The sequence below is a fragment of the Protopterus annectens genome, chromosome 3.part0 (assembly GCF_019279795.1).
Source record: "Protopterus annectens isolate FY-2018-M chromosome 3.part0, PAN1.0, whole genome shotgun sequence".
In the NCBI taxonomy this organism is placed as follows: Eukaryota; Metazoa; Chordata; order Ceratodontiformes; family Protopteridae; genus Protopterus; species Protopterus annectens.
The window spans coordinates 1,768,226,206-1,768,240,350 of NC_056731.1; the positions used below are offsets into that span (position 1 = coordinate 1,768,226,206).

Genomic DNA, 14,145 nt, shown 5'->3' on the forward strand with positions numbered 1-14,145 from the left:
ACTTGAGATTCTTAACATGGAAGACAGTTTTACTGGTTGCTCTTACCTTTGCAAGAAGAGTGAGAGAGTTGTCAGCCTTCTCTCATTTCCCACATAGACAGGGTTTCCCTGAGATTGAATCCTCTTTTAAGCCTAAAGTGGTGTTGAGTGCACTTTAAGTCAACTGTCCATCTGACCGTGTTCTTCTCTGAATCCCCGAATGAGGCAGAAAGTATCCTTCATTCCCTGGATGTCCACAGACAACTCTCATACTATCTTAACAGAGCAAAATCTTCCAGAACTTCTGATCAGTTCTTTTCTTGTGAAGGTAAGAAGGAGAGACATGAGTCAAAGCGAAATATTTCCAAATGGCCATCTCTATCTATTACCTTTTATTATTCTCACCACAACAGAACTGTTCCATGCAGGATTAAGGCACACTGTCTCAGGGCCTTGGCTTCATCTATATGTTTTTGGAAAGGGTTCGGACTCTGAAGTATTCAAGAAGTAGCAACTTGGTCCTCTGTGACTTTTACAAAGCAATACAAGCTAGATTTCTTCTCCAGGTCTAGGTCAGACTTTGCTAAGAACATTCTGTAAGGGCTTCTGGATCCTTTTCCTTCCAACTCTTAGTAATTTTAAGCTATGGTAATCCACCCGTACAGCTTAGGCTTCCACAGCAGTGATCAGTATGAAGAACATGGTACGGTTCTGTAAGTAAACTTACCATAACAGCAGATGTCTGAATGATCACAGCTGCAGTAGCCTCTCCCAACTCCATACTCCTTGTTTTATAGTGAGTTTTTTTTTTTTGGCCAAGGTGTGGACATTTGTTTTTTTGTTTTTTTTTTGTTGTTCTTAGCAATGTCCTTTTAGGGCTTAGCCTCCATCTCTGTTGGCATGAAAGATCTGAAAGGCTTGCCACCCAAACCAGTCTTTTCGTTAGCCCAGCTTAACCTGGCTAATGACTTGAGCATATGTAAAGTGCCTTGAAGCTTTGGAAGCTGGTCAGCTGTTATATCCTATGCAGAATGTAAACCATGTAGACTGTTGTGGCAGTGATCACTCAAACATCCACTGTTATAAGTGTACTTAACTGTACTCTTCTGTGCCATTCTAAGGATAAAGTTGTCTGTCAGCCAGCAGGATAAAGTGTGCAATGTATTTGCACATTATTTTGCCACTTCCAGTATCCACTGTGACCCAAGTCACTTCATTCTCATTACTTTTTTATGTTTGCCTTGACCTTTTCCTTTACATATAGCTAAATGCCTCCTTCGCTTCTGTACTCCCCCTCCCTTTTAGGTTCATCAGTTTTACTAAGCTAATGACCACTAGGCCCTTACAAGCTTAGCCTTGCACACCAAAACCATTTGGAGCCAGAGTATCATGAGTGTCTATACAGATACTGGTATGCTAGTAAGGAGATAACCAAGGGATTTATAGGAAGGTGTTAGGATAATACTTTTCTTATTGATAGCCTCTGTCCATAAGAGACATGAGGGCCAGACTGGGAGTAAATTTACAATTTCCCATCCAATTTTCAGTTTCATTTGAGTAGGATGGGGGCACATACCTCTCTCTCGCTCCAGCACATTCTTTTTATGTCACAAGCAAAATTCAGATCCCTAGATCTAGTGTTTGTGGTGCTATTTGTTTTGTACATGTGCGACAGATCTGCCAGAGCAGGGTCTGAGGAAGCCAGGCAAAGATCCTCTGTCAGCAGCCTGTAGGACATTGAATACAGAGACAGAGCCTTTAGGCAATCAATGTAGAACAGGGTATTCATTCCCTGAATTCTCCTGGTGAAAAAGCTTTGTGGATATTCCAACTGTTGCAGGTGTCTGGTTAGGTACATGGCGAAGGGCATTGTAGTTCATGATAGGTCCAGTGGAAGCTGGTGACATCAAATCAAAAGGGGGCTGCAGGAGACAGCTGAATGGGTGGGGTCAATGGGAAGGGATGCTGCCAACTAGAAAGGGGCGGAGCTATGCTCAAAACCACAAATACTGTAACTTTAATTAAATACGCTGCCCTGGGTGCCAAACCATCATGAGAGTCCAATCAAGACAAAATGAAGTTTGGAAGAAAAAAAATATTTCAATGCATTGGCTGCATGACAACTTATTTAATTTCTGTTTGGAAATAAAAAGGTTGTGAGGCATGAAAAAATAAATTACTTTTTAAATACATTACTGGAATGCCAGTGAAAGTAAAGTATAAGAAAAACATGCAGCACTCAACTCAAACCACTTCTCCTTGCACTGCATTTCTAATTATAATTTATATTCAGCTTTATTAAAGTACCAAGTAACATGCTGAAAGTAACAATCTCTGTGATACCCCCACTTGTAAAAATGTTTCTTATCCAAAAAAAGACCTGCTGCCTGAGAACAACTATCTACTTGTTTCATGGAGAAAACAAGATCAAAGTTAACAAGAAACAAGCTCAAGATGCATTGCTTAAAGGATTACTGCACAGGTTATGGACCACACACTATAGATTGGCATTCTGTTTAGTTTACAGGTAAAGCCTGCAAAGAAGACTGCAAGTCTCCAACAAATGTAATGAGCTTCTTAAAATAATGTAATGCTATCCTTTATTGCAAATACTGACATATGCATTTCAATACCTAAGGCTTATACGTTATCTAGTTATGTAAGTATTCTCTGCATGGCAACAACAGAAAGGCTTTCAGTGTTGGCAATTCTTTAACGGTATGCTTATTAAAGCTTACTTGCATCTTGCAGTCTCAGACAAGCTTACATGATAGTCAGTAAAGCATTGCTACTTAAACACAGAGCAACATGCACTTTCTGAGTAATACTAAGCATAAATCAACAGTATAAAAATATGACAGAAACCAGAACATTCTGCAAAATCAAGGACAGATGAAAAGCCATTGTAGTACTTGTGTCTAGCTTGAATGGGGGGATACTCTACACATTTACACTGCCTTAACTGCTCCTTGCCTTGCTTGGATACATCCAGTCACTACATGGGGGAGTAGGGTGTAACAAGTATGTCACAATTTGAAATGTCTCTGGCTGACTGTGATGGCCCTGACACATTTGTCATACCTCAACCTCAGAGCAGGAAATCTGGACAAAGCCATACATAGAAGTGGGACAAAGGCCCAAAAATAAGGACACTTTTTAAATATTGCTCTTATAAACTTACAAAGACAATAGAATAGTAGGTCTTGCATTAGTATGAATTTTCTGAAGGGTATGAAATCTGAAACTCAAATGTTTGTCATTATTTTCTAACTTCAGTCTTTAATGATTTGCCACTAATTTGCCAAAAAAATCGCAATTTTATGAAAAACAGACCAAAAATATGATGCAAAAATATAAAATAGCCACACACCAGCTGGGAACCTGTCAAAGAAGGGACACTTTTTAAATATTAGTACTGCTAACTTGAGCAGCTGACAAAATAAAATAATCTACATGCATCTCTGAAATAAAAGTAATCTATAACTCTGATTATTAGTTATTTATTAATTGTAAACCCTCCATGTTTTCTACTAAAATTGTCATTTTGTGGAGGGATTATTAAGGGAAGAGCAACATTTTGAGACAAAATCAGGGACAGTTGAGAGGTTTGGATATGCCTAATTCTATAGAGCAATTTATTTGCATGTAGCTGTCAACCTGTTAATGCAGGAAATCTGGTCAAGGCCAAATATATTGGGGGAACATATAAACAGTACTAAAATTGCTCTTTTATAACCTGAGACAATTGATAGAATAACAGGTCTTGCTTTAGCATGCATTTTTTCTGAAGTTTATGAAGTCTGAGACTTGGTGTCTGTCATTATTTAGTGACTTAATTCCTAAATTATTTGCCAAAAAACCACAAATTTTATGAGGAACAAACCAAAAATAAGAAGCAAAAATCTATTCATTCCGCAAAAATCTGAACAGGTGACAGGTATAGTTCAGCTGGGGCTGTCTTTGAGTTTGCCGCTGTTCCCCCCTCACAGAATCATGGTAGAATGGAGCCTCCCCCCCTGCAGCCATTCTAGTGAACCATTACTTGGCTATTTCACCCCATTTACCATAAACACTAATATGCATACTGCTTTACTTCTGCAATGATTTGGACTTAATTTGAAAGTTTTATTTTGCATTTTACAGCACAAACACTAATAGATATCTGCTAAACAAAGCAATGCAGTCTCTTAATGAAAACAGTCAGCATTAAAACTTCTCTGCCCTTGAAAGTCACATTCATTGAAACAGCATTGAAACCCACATTCAAAGAAAATACATTTTGCCAGTGGCAGATAAAGATTAACTTTGGGCTGTTTTCAAATCACAGGCCCCTTGCACACGAAACATACACATGCTCTTTGATACACCTTCCTGATTGTATTAAATTATATTCCTTGTACAATACAGTACAGTTTTAGAGGGCATTTTAAATTTATTGTTTTGAACATTTTGCCAGTAAACAATGAAACAAAATGCATGCAGCGATAATGACAAAAGTGCCCAATTCAGAACATTTCCATCATAAAAGTCTACTAAAACTTCTACAGTCCACTAGTATCAGTAAATATGCACAATCTCTGAAGAAGTAAAAGTCATCTAAGTAATTCCACATTAAAGAGATCTGTAACTAATGAAGAGGTTGCTGCTAGCAAACAACTTTATATTTCATTATTTCATCTACAAATAAAGTGCCTGTTGCCCTTGAGGAGTAAATTGCCTATGTTACACTAAAAAAATGATAAGCTAGTAATATTGCAATAAGGAATGGATGGCAAACTGATAACAGGTTCATAGTTACTAGGTATATTCACGAAAAAAGACTGCAGCATCCATCCCCTTTGCAACACAGTACAGTATCAGCAATGCATCTGCCTACTATGGGAGTATAACCCACAGCCTTCTGCATCAAAAGCAAGTACACTGCCTGTTGTGCTATTAACAATGCAAGCAGACTCCGCATAAGCAGCACTAAACGTTTACTCCCCTGCAGCTCTCAGCTCATTGTAAAATTTACTCAACACTCAGCTGTATCTCTGAACTTTGCAGCACATGAAATCTGGAAAAAGACAAATTTATTGTGGGGGGGGGGGGGGCAAAAGCCCAAAAATCAGGGACACATTTTAAACATTGCTTGTATAATGTTGGAAAGTTGCTATAATAAAATGCATTTCACTGCCAAGTCTTGAACCCAGGACCCTGTGCAAAATAGTCAAAGCAACACACCACTATGCCAAATCAGCTGTTTTGTGAAAGAGAGGAAGACTGAAACTTAAATGGCTATCATTTAGTGAATTCAGTTCTCACCATAGCTGTCAACCTCTTAGCACAAAATACCTGAACAAAGTCAATAATGGGGGAACACATCATCCAAACATATTCAGTGAATTCGGTTCTCATCATAGCTCTCAACCTCTTAGTAAAAACACCTGGATAAAGCCAGTAATGGGGGAATACAGCCCCCAAACATGTTCAGTGAATTCAGTTATTACCATAGCTCTCAACCTTGGCACAAAAAACCTGGACGAAGCCAATAATGGGGGGATATAGTCCCAAAAATAAGGACAAATCTCAAATATCCATCTTAGAAAATTGCTAGAATAAAAGGTTTTGCGTTACCATCTACTTTCTGAAGAATGCAAGCAAAAGAAATCTGTACGCTATGCCAAAGTCCTGCTAGGCTCCAAAACACGAACTTTCTGAAGTATATGACATCTGAAATTCAAATGCTTGTCATTTTATTTATTTAACATTTGTTAACCACGAAAGTCTGACTTGGAACAAAAGCCAATTTTCAGCAGAGGCCCAGGGAGAAACACTCCAGACCCATGTCTTTGTAAGATGGGAGGACACCAGAGCACCCCCACACAAACACAGGGAGGATATGCAGACTCCACACAGAAGGCACCCCAGCCAAGAATCAAACCAGAGAACCTGTAGCTGTCAGGCAACAATGCCACCACTGCACTACTGACTGTGTAAAGACACAAAAATACAGAAATCACATATTTTATGAGGAACAGAGCAACTATGAGACAAAAATCTGCAATTTTTTACAAATGGTGGTGGGTAGGGAATTCAGGTTCTTGCCACCTGGACCCAAGGTACAGGGTTCAAGCCTGTGTATTCTCTACCCACCACCATATAGCAACTGGTACATTTTACACGCACACATACAGACACTCTCCTGGAGTTTAGTAAGGTCCATACCTGAGTGCAAGTTAGTAAAACGAGAGCAAGTCCTTCCCTTCTCCTGCAGTTCCATACCTGAGAGAGCATGTCCTTCCCTTGTCTTGCAGTTCCATACCTGAGAGCTTAGTAAGACCTGTTGAAAAAAGTGCATGAGGCTTGTCCTAGTTCTTCCCATGAGAGCAAGCAAGCTGGGTGCTACCCAGCCTGCGGACTTTGCAGTCCGATCCCCTTCCAGTCTATGCAGTTGTAACTGCATAGACTTCTGTGATATTGCTGCAGTATTCCTGTCTTTCTAATCTAGACTGCTGGTGAGACAGTTTGGAGTCTGTGCGCATGCTCCAGACTGGTTCACCAGCAGTCCGGATATCGGAAATGCCATGAGTGCACATGCGCAATGTTCTGTGACTTGCATTTTTTTTCTTTTCTTTTTTCTTTTCTTTTCTGTTATGTTTTACAGCTGGGAGGCTGCAGTCCTGCAGCCCAATAGCATGAGCCGCCCCTGGATAGGTCTGATAGCGGCTGAGTAAAGTGGTACAGTAATTTCCTTGGACCTGGATGCCATACCCTTACCTATAGATTGAATGACATAGAATGATTTTTTTTACTATCTTAACTACATGTTAGTCAAAGGTCAGATTGCTATTCACATTTGTCCCCTGATCCCTTACTACTGGGTCGACTCTTAGGGATGATTTGTTGATCAACTGATAAGTTTGTGTTGACAGTTTTCCAAAGGGTGTTATAATGCATTTTTTCATTGATTTTTAGACCATGGCTTTGTCACTAGTAATTTATCTGTTAAACCCTCATGTAAGATGTTGTTGTCTTGGGGGGAATCTGTAATAGCTTCCAATTTACAGTAATCTGTAAACTTGGTGAGGCAGAGGCCTTGATCATTAGCTTTAACTTCCAAGAAGTAGATGCCAAACAGTAGTGGGTCCAGCACTCTTACTGGTCTCTTGTTGGAGATGTTCTGACTGATCCTGATTTATTGGGTTCCATCTGTGAGTCAGCTGGTAATCCAGCAAATTAAATAGGGATTTATGCCTAGTTCAGAGAGTTTGTCAACAATGCTTGAGTAGGGTATTTTATCAAAAGCCTTGGCCAGGTAAAGATGCACAGTATGCACTGTTTTACCCTCATCCTTTACCTTGGTGATCATCTCAAAGAAGTCTACTAGGTTACGAAGGCACAACTTTCCCTTAACCAAACCAAATTGGGATGGGTCTAGTGTCTGTAGGTTGCCAATGTCCTTATTTATCATTTCCGTGATAATTTGTTCCATGGCTTTGCATATTAGGCTTTTAAGCTGATGGGTCTGTACTTCCCTGTGTCGGTTGATGGTCTGCCCTTGTGGAGGGGAATGACTGTTGTGGTTCTCAGTTTACGTCGAACATAGCTTGTTGCAAGGCTGTAGTTGCAATGGCATAAGTTGTCCTGATAGGATGTGTTTTAGACTGTTCAGGAGGCAACCAGGGGTTGATGTCGGGATTCATAGAGGTGGTGTTCTTGACTTCAGCAAATCCTGCCAGCACGTGGTCCCTGCTAATAGTTGGGAGAAGTATGTTGGAGAGGATTTCACCCAGAGGAGCTGGTGGGGGGGGGGTGAAGTTTGAGTTGAAATTATCAACCAGTAGATTTGCTGTGTCATCCTTCACTAGTTCAGCATACTGCTGTGTGTTCCCTTTAAGGTTCTGGACATAGCTGAAGAAAGCCTTGTGATTGTCCTTAGCCTTTGAGGATATCCTGATCTCATAATTGGCCTTGCTGAACTTAATTAGACCTCTTAGTTTCTTGTTTAGTTGTGTAGGGGAGTATTTGTCTTTAATAGAATTGCACTTCAGGATTTTAGCAATGGGGGGGGGGTTAGGTAAGGATTCCAACAATTGGGTTTGTTTTTAGTGTTTGTTTTGGGTTTACTTCTGCTAGGTACGAAAGCCTCTATGAAGCCATTCACATGTTTGTATAGGAATTCTTTGAATAACTCTGCATAGGTATCTATAGTCTCAGGGTTAGTGGAAGCCTTGAAATTTGGGAAACTGTCATTTAATGGGATGAAGTTTGCCTTAGAATAGTTTCTAACTGTTAATGGTTTAGCTGGATTTTCTGGGTTGATTTTTCCTTTAAAGGAGACAGCTTTATGATCTGACCACACTGGTGAGGGCATTAAATGGGGTGGGGGGTGCTGTGTGTTCAATGATCTCCTATGTCGGAGAGTACCAGATTCAGTATGTTTCATCCTCTGGTTGGAGCATGCATTATCTGTTCAGGGTGTTTGTGGTGTCAGTGTTAAAGAAGTGTTGTGTCTTTGAGTTTTGAGGCAGTGTAGATTCCCAGTCTGTAGAGGGGTAGTTAGTCACCCATGGATAGGTTATTTGGTTGGATAGTGAGTGCCTCTAGTAGGTTTAGGTATGAGTTGTTAGACTCCTGGGATATAGATGCTGATCTGTAGCTAGCCATGATATGCTGAGGGACCTTATGGGGGCTTACACATAGATGAGCTCCACATTATCATCATGTTAATTGAACCCTGAGGTATGTTTGTTGCTATTGTAGATCCAGACACCTCCACCTTTGGTCCCCCAGTCTATTCTGCTGTTATTGGTTTAAATGTGTGTGGGGCACTATAGCCTTGCACTGCTGGAGTACTTTCAACAACTTTAAACCAAGTCTCTGTTATGGCACAGATGTCTACATTCTGCAGGCTGTTTTTTTTTATGTGTAGGCTCTTAGCAGTGAGCAGTCACACCTTAAGGCTGCTTGGAGACTTTTCACTATGTTGGTAGTTTTGTCTTTTTAGTATTGCCTAAAAAGTCTGTAAAGGAGTAGATAAACCTTTACCCAATATCTGAAAGCGTAAGGGGGACAGGTGCCACCTATGCTTGACAAAGCAACATGGTCTGTTGACCATGTGTTACCATGCTGACATATATTAGATCCTCCTGGAGTGACCCAGAAACTTAACCACTTATTAAAATCAGTCATTTTATGTTCATACTGTGGCATCATCCTTGGTGAAGGTAAAATGCTGCTCAGTGCAAGACTCAAGGCTTATACGTATCTGTGACACATATTCCAAGAGAGGCATTGTTTCTTTTCATATAGTCTGGTAAAGAATATCTCAGGTCATTTATACCCACATAGGCTATGATAGAATCATATTGGTACCTGGAGTGCTGTGACTTGAGTGGAAGCATGGTAATGCAGATCCTAGCTCCAGATAGGCAGCTAACTGTTGTTTTCTCCTTGTCTAACCTGATGAGTTGGGCATCTGTGTGTCACACAATGGAGCCCCCAGTGGCAAGAGTATTGGGTAAAGTATATGTTTGCTTTATGGGCTTTACTCTTGGTGGACCATTGGGTGTAGCTTATGTGAGATTGATCGTGTTGCTTTGGTGTGTGTTTCAGTGATTGCTGACGAGCATTGTTGCTGTTAAGCAGCTTTGGAGATCTTTGAGATTTGGGAAGTTTTCTTTTAAGCACCTCAGCATTAGACGATCTGTGTGTGTGTGTGTGTGTGTGTGTGTGTGTGTGTGTGTGTGTGTGTGTGTGTGTGTGTGTGTGTGTGTGTGTGTGTGTGTGGTGAGCAGTATGTGTGAGGGAAGTAATGTGGGTATTATTCGCAATTGCATTTGTATGCAAGATTTTTGCCTCAAATGAAATTGTGTATTTAGAATTCTTGGATACTGTGCCTTTTTCCTTAATGATTAACTGCTTGCCTGAAAACATAAGACAATTGCTACATTGCCTTAGGATGCCCAAATCTACCAAGCTGGCCACAGAGACATTAGGAAATTGCATATCCATGTTTTCCAGCCTTCTAGTAGTGGGCAGTTTAAGATTATGGATTGAGTTTTAACAGAGGTCTCCTATGGTAGTTTCTGGGGTTAAGGGCAAGATATTTTATAGTGCCCATGTGGTTGTGCTATTCTTTACACAAACTAGTTTCTGGGTTAAGGACAACATGTATAGTGATAGGATATTATAGTGCAATTCAGTGTGCAAGCTAGCTGCTGTAAACTTAATTCCGTGCAATCTCACACTGTTTGATATGTTTTGCCCCTAATGCCAAGTTTATAGGTAAATTTTGCTGTCTAGGCATTTGCTACTATACCTTGTGCTGCTAACCACTGCTGTATGGTGGGCAGTTTCACACAGACTCTCCTGTTTTATAGCAGAGAAAAAAAGATTGAAAATGGACTTTTATTCCCTCTAGCCAATAAATGACCACACTTTGAGCTCCTTGAAGTTCTTTCCATCTCAGAGAGACCAGGTAAACACTTTCTGCCAAAAGATAAATGATGCTGAAATTTCTTAATGCTAAAAATGTGGCAAAAGTAGCTCTCAAGTGCAGCTTAAACAACAAACAACTAGATCCCTGGCTAATTTGCCCTTCTGCAAGGCGATCCAGAGAACAGTTCTAGAAAAAGCCAACATATAGAGAAATAATGATTTTTGCCATAAAATTAAATAAATGCTTTAAAATACCTAAAGGAGTAGCTATTGCTGTATAAAACAAGTACAAATGTAGTAAATCAAGAAAATATTCTTATCTTAGCCTGGATGGCTCTGGATGCAGTGAAGTACTTGAAAAGCATTGCAGAGCTTTGTGAGCACAAGGCCTTGCAAATTCTAATTTATAGCAGATAAAAAAAGCTTGAAAACTGAGTCCTATATCCCCTAGTCAATAAATGACCACACTTTGACCTCCCCAGAGTGCTTCCCAACTCAGAGAGGCCAGGTAAACACCTTCTGCCTCAAGATGTATGATCCTGGAATTTCTTAATGTAAAAGCTCAGCAAAAGTAGTTCTCAAGTTCAAATTAAACAACAAACAATTACCAAACAACTAAGTCACTGGCTAATTCTCTCTTCTGCAAGGCAATATGGAGGCAAACAGAACTGGAAAAAAACAAGACAAATTGATTTTTGCCTTCTATAAACAGTTTTACAAAAATATGTTGCTTTGCTTTCTCTAGTGTGTTTACTCTGTTTGAGTTGATCTGTTGCCCTTGTTAATTTTGAAGACATTCTGAATGATGAAGCACGCATTTTGCACATATCAAATTAGTGCATTGTTTTATATTTCAGTGACTGGCTGAGGCTGACAATACAAGTACATATTTCAGAACTAGCTTAGAAGCAGTTGGTGGTTAAAATTCTGAGATGCTGACCAGATTTGTCTTGCAGGGTTTGTTTCCCTCAGTCTTACCTTTGCATATTGTGCGACTAAGAAAGTCAGTTAACCAGACCACTGCCTACAGCCTTCTGTGAAAGCGAGTTGATGCTATTGAGTCTTGCCAGGTTAACAAATGAGTAAATTACTCTGCTCACCGACTTTGTAAGTGCAAATCATACAAGTCAAGCTGAAGTCTTTTGGATGCATTTCTGTCATATAGGTGTACTAGCACAAACGTTGGTTTGTTGATGTTCTCTACAGTGCCAGTAATGCAGACTTGTAATATACATAAACTAACTCTAGTTTTCTGAAATACAGAACTTGAGAAAAAACTACTGGAGTTACTAGAGGAGAAGAAAACACTGTCATTTGAAGTAGAGAACTTCAGGAGCCAACTACAAGAACTAAATGACGAGGTATGAAAATAGAGTGCAAGCCTGATGTGTTGAAGTTTATATTTACAATACAATTAAAACTTTAAAACAGAATTTTTGATGCTAATAGGATTGTAAAGTCTGACCACATGCCTTGCTGTGTATGGGATTTTTTTAATCACTTTGCCTTAGAGTGTCTGTCATTGAGTCTGTTCCATCATATGGGTTCTGTTGTATTAATATTGTAAGCTACTCAAGTTTTTTTGATTTGAGCTTGGAGTATTTATATTAGTAAATGGGGTAGCCCTCTACGTTGGAGGAGAGTAAGCTTATCCCCCCACCCCCAATTCTGCCAGTGTTTTAGTTTTGAACCAGTTCAACGGACTGGTTGTGATGGGGTGAGTTCTACTTTAAAGCAAACCTGCCGCATTAAATAGGTTCACATTGAAGGAAAGTCTTTGGCTGTAAATAGTTCTATAGATAGATATAAATGGCAGTAGCTAGTCTAACTCTTATCCAATTCAGTGCGTGTAAATGGGCTTATGAGTCTGCAGTGTTCTTTTTTTGTGCCTTCTGTACTAAATCCAAGCCCTCAGAAACTAGTGCATTTGTAATCTTCTGCCACAAGTCAAGTGAAAGGGTTAGGCGATACTTAACTTTCTGTACCCTTTTAACCTTGTTCAGTATTTTGTTGTCCATAATATTTTAAGTGTCAAATTCTGTATGCAGATGCTAATGTCAGATTTGATGATTAATGGACTATAATGAAATGTTTATTTATGTATTTATTTTATTTTACATTTGTTTACTGGGAAAGTCTGACTGGACATAGGTCCTTTTTCAGCAGAGGCCTGGGGAGAAAAGCTCCAGCAGTCCATATTACAAAAAGTTGACAAACATACATGATTGACAAATACAGTAGTAAACATAAATTGGAAATACATAGAAATACTTAAATGTTATGCAAAAATCTGAGAAGTTTCACAACATGCAATTATCTAATGATAATTCTAGTAGAGTTTCTTTGAGAATGCACATTATTAAATGGATATATATAATGCCAAGTGCAGACTCTGCATACCATACAGATTCAGATGAGAGTAGTAGGAGACTAATAAGGTAGAGGGTGTAGCTCTTAAGAGTGCTGATACTAGCTAAGAGTGGTATAAGAACAGAGCCAAGCGTTAGTTGAGACTTTAAAAGTATTTTGACTTGTACTAAAGAACAGCTGGAGATTATTGGGGCTGGCAGTTTATTCCAGATTTTGGAAATTAAGGTAGAGAAGAGTAATTCCTGGCTGAGTTTTTAATTGTAGGTATCAAGAAGTAGTTTGTTGCTGAAACGGGTAGAGTATGATTGTTGATATATTGGCTGTATTAGATTTTGGAGAGCTGGATTTTATCTGGTTGATGAAGTATTTTATGGACAAAGGTTAACTGATTAAAGAGTAGTAGTGGAGGTAGCTTTAGCCAGCTGAGCAGTTTCATGGGGAGTCTGTTGCAAACCTGGCAGTTTTATTATAACAGGATTCTAGTGTAGCTATGTCAATTTTTCTGAGGTTTGTTAGAATTGGAGAGGCGTATAGGAGTGTTGCTAAGAGGTGCGTGCGAGCAGCTGTAGCTTTCGTGTTTATTGTTGGAAATGGTTTCTGTAGAGAAGACCTAATTTCTTGTGGACTTTCTTAATTGTTTGAGAGATATGAATATCAAATTTCAAGTTGTCGATTTGTATGCCTAGAAGCTTGGTATAGGTTACTGGTGAGATAGTGGTTTTGTTTTTGGATGTGATGTTGAATGACAGGCATGTTGGGGGAGTTCTTGTGGGGTAGAAAAGAAGAAGCTTTGTTTTACTGGGATTTAGTATAAGTTGGGAGCTAGTGAGCTATGTTTCGACAGATAGAAACAGAGTCTTGAGTTGTAAACTGGAGGTCCTGTAGGGAGGAGGCTGCGCATATTAGTGTAGAGGCATCTGCGTATTGTATAACTGTGATGTGAGGGGTAGAGGTGTGGAGTTTGTTGGTGAAGAGAGAGAACAGTTGAGGTTCAAGGATGGAGCCTTGGGGGAACCCTTAAAGTAACTGGAAGGAGGGGGGAGAATTCATGTTGCCACTGAACAGCCTGGTGACGACCTGGTAAGTAGATTTTAAACCAGGTAACGTAGGATGCACTGAGGTTTAGGGTGGTAAGAATGTGGATAACTTTGTTGTGACTTACCATATTGAAGGCTTTAGAAAGGTCCAAATAGATGGCAGATACAAATTTACCATTATTTCTATATTGGTTCACTATGTTAATGAAGGACATCAGGGCTGTGGTGGTACTGTGGTAGGGCCGAAAGCCATGTTGGGTGTCTGACAGTAATTTCTGTGTGTGAAGGTAAGCCTTCAATTCTGTATGAATGACACTCTCTAGGGTTTTAGATAGGG

General features: G+C 39.6%; 1 protein-coding gene across 1 annotated transcript in view; it reads left to right on the plus strand.

Annotated features, from left to right (window-relative positions):
• Positions 1-14,145, plus strand: part of LOC122797181 (shootin-1-like) — a 1,945,876-nt gene that overhangs the window by 1,312,599 nt on the left and 619,132 nt on the right. Inside the window, exon 6 of the mRNA XM_044066002.1 lies at positions 11,665-11,762. Coding sequence (XP_043921937.1) covers positions 11,665-11,762 — 98 coding nt within the window. The remainder of the gene's footprint in view (positions 1-11,664; positions 11,763-14,145) is intronic.